At 43.7% G+C, this 3,292-nt stretch overlaps 1 protein-coding gene across 1 annotated transcript; it reads right to left on the reverse strand.

Moving 5' to 3' along the window:
- Window positions 1-560: 560 nt before the first annotated feature.
- LOC101826885 (olfactory receptor 52B4-like) lies at window positions 561-1,505 on the reverse strand. The gene has a single exon (XM_005074066.1). It carries the CDS (start codon window positions 1,503-1,505, stop codon window positions 561-563), a length of 945 nt encoding a protein of 314 aa, XP_005074123.1.
- Window positions 1,506-3,292: the final 1,787 nt, after the last annotated feature.

Genomic DNA, 3,292 nt, shown 5'->3' on the forward strand with positions numbered 1-3,292 from the left:
AATTCGAGGCCAGGCTGGACCGACAGCCTCCAAAACAATACAGAGAAACCCTGTCTTGTAAAACCAAAAAAAAAAAAAAAAGAAAGAAAGAAATGACTGCAGAGCCCAAGAGCCACTGATCCAGGATGTTACTTAACTAAAATGAAGGACATGAAGGAATGAAATGTTCTATGTGGTGGCCCAGGCAGATCATAAATGTTTCAAAGCTTGAGAAACTCCATGAAGCAAATTCCAAGGCAACAGAGTCTCCTCATTCACTTTGTCTAGTTCCAAAACTCATGCTAGTGTCATGGAACATGATGTCTGGAAACAGCCCTATCTACCCCAACATCTACACAGGAGGTACTTTGTTCAGTACAGTATAAGAGAACACAACACTCTTCTCATGGGTTACTCACAAAACCAGGGAATTAAGTTCTACAGCCTCCCTAGTAAATTGCCCCAGATGCAGAACTTATTGAACTATGTGTCAGGTAACCTATCCCATCCACCAGTTCCAAACACCACTCAGAAGATAACTGTAGATTTCAAAAACTGAGTTCTGAAGTTTTGACCCAAATTCACTTATGTATTGTAAACAAGACATGAACCACCTGCTCCTGGATTTGCTTGGTCTTGATTCCATAAATGATGGGGTTCAACATAGGTGGGGCCAGAATACAGACGTTAGCCAGCAGGATGTGGATGTGAGGTGGAATGTGGCGCCCAAACCTCTGAGTTAGAGTCGTGAAGATCCCGGGCCCATAAAAGAGAATAATGATACAGACATGGGAGCCACAAGTGTTGAGAGCTTTGTGGCGAGCATCCTGGGAAGGCATGCGGAAGATGGCACGGAGGATCAGCACATAAGAAACAAAAATTAACACAACATCTAAGACTACTGTTGACATGAGCACAGAAAACCCATACCAAATGTTTACCTGGATATTATTACAAGCATATTTAGCCAAGCCTATGTGTTCACAATAGGTATGTGGAATAATATTATTTTTGCAGAAAGTCAATCTTTTCAGAAGAAATATTATGGGGAGAATTGTACCGTAGCTCCTCAGAAAGATGATCGCTCCAATTTTCCCAATCAGGGAGTTTGTGAGAATAGTGGTGTACCTCAGGGGGTAGCAAATGGCAATGTAACGGTCAAACGCCATCACCAGCAAGATCCCTGACTCAGAGATGAAGGTGGAATGGATGAAGAAAAGCTGAGTGATGCAGCGATCCAGGGAGATCTCCCCAGCGTGGAACCAGAAGATGGCCAAGGCCTGGGGAACTGTGGAGGTGGACAGGACGATGTCTGCTCCTGCCAGCATGCAGAGGAAGAGGTACATGGGTCCATGGAGACTAGGCCTTGTGAGGATAATGAAGATGAGCAGGCTGTTCCCAAGCATGGCAGTGACATAGGAAAGGAAGAAGGGGATGGAAATCCACATGTGCTGGTCCTCTAGGCCAGGGATGCCGAGCAGGAGGAAGACTGTGTGGCTTATAAGAGTGTGGTTTAAGGTAGTCATACCAGAAAACCACAGATACCAAAACTCCAATTCACAGAGCTAGAAGAAAACGTGTGTTTCCTTTAATTTTGTATATCACTGATAGCTTTTGTTGTGTTCCACACCTTCCATCGTCTTTGAATATGTAAATGAGAAGCATACAAAGACGAAAGATGAGCTATGCTCCAGTGAGTGACATCCACATAGAATCATCTCCGGTTAATCAAAACTAAGAGACATTAGTCTATAAACCTCACAAAGAATCAAACACACACAGGATGGGTCATGTAAGCCTGGAGCTTTGACCTTGAGTGCTAACAATGAATCATATCATAAAAAGTAATAGAAGAGAAGCAGCGTAAGTTAGTGCACAGCGACGCACAGTACAGCTCTGAAATATTTTCAGTCCAAAGCAGCCAGGGTGGAAGGGGGACAGGAGAGAGCCAAGGGGACAGCTGTATGGCAGATGTTTTCCTTTCTGTAAAGGGTCTTGAGCACACCTGCTCCCTCAATCCTTAACCTTTATAGATCTCAAGGCAAGAATTAAAGTGATTGATGATCCCCTCATGTCTGTTTGCTAGAGCATTAGCACTGGACCCTAAAAGACAGGTGATGTTCCAGAAACACAATGAGTCTGAGTGCGGCACGGGCCCAGAAGAATCAATCCCATTTATCAAGCACCACTGGCCCAGGGCTGCACTGTTCATGCAGGGAGTAGACATCCAAGTTTTCCTCCCTGCTTCGTACTTAAAGGTGGCATGAGAACCACTCACCAAGCACCACAAACGAGCAACTGACACAAACAAGAATTGAAAGCCCTCTGACTTCACTGTGTTTACTTACAAAGATACACAGGAGGCTTTTTTTTTTACCCTTTTTTCTTTTTTGAGATTGTATTATAACTACAGCATTTTTCCTTCCCTTTCCTCCTACCAGACCCTCCTATATACCCTTCCTTGCTCTCTTTTAAATTCATGACCTCTTTTTTCATACATAAATGCTCCTTTACACACATGCATATTTTTCTAAATATACCCTACTCAGTCTGTATAATGTTACTTGTATGTATGCTTTCAGGGCTGACCATTTGGTTTTGGATGGCCGTTTGCTGTGCTCCTCCCTGGGGAAGACTATTTCTCCCACTCTCTGCATTCCTTAGTGGCCTGTAGATTTTGTGGACAGACTACTTTTAAGAAGAAACGAGGACCTGGCCTGTGTGCCTGAAATGAGGTTCTCTTTGCTCACCCTAGGGAACCAGGTCTCCACAGTCCCAAACTAGAAAGACAATGATTGTTTCAGGCATGGGATGGATTACGGTGCTTGTTATTTGGAAACTAACAGGTAAATCCATCATTTCCCTCAACGTGTTTTAAGCAACGATGGGTTGTTTTGTTTCGTTTGGTAGGCATGAGGCTTAAGAGTCAGACACAGGCTTATGGAGAGAGAGAAGAGTGGATAGGCAAGCCAGTAATGTTTGTGAAGGCTCTGGGTAGGCTGGGCTCTGAGAGCACCTTCTGAGAGGAAAGCCAAATTCATCCTACAATCAAAGAAATTGAACAGAGTGTCTGAGGATACTAAAGGATATTTTTTTCATTGATAGCTTAGTGGCTGCTATATATCTTACGGTCTTTAAAACTGTCTTTTCCATTCCTGCTCCTACTTGTCAACCCATGGTTTTCTTCTTTGAGAGGAAAATCTCTTCTCCACCTGCCGATGTCAAGTCCAGGACAAGTGGCCATGCCCTGTGCCCCATCAGACAGAAGTGTAAAATGTTCTGATGTGCAGTCACAGACACATCAGAACATTTT

The sequence above is a fragment of the Mesocricetus auratus genome, unplaced genomic scaffold (assembly GCF_017639785.1).
Source record: "Mesocricetus auratus isolate SY011 unplaced genomic scaffold, BCM_Maur_2.0 Super-Scaffold_4256, whole genome shotgun sequence".
Taxonomy (NCBI): Eukaryota; Metazoa; Chordata; class Mammalia; order Rodentia; family Cricetidae; genus Mesocricetus; species Mesocricetus auratus.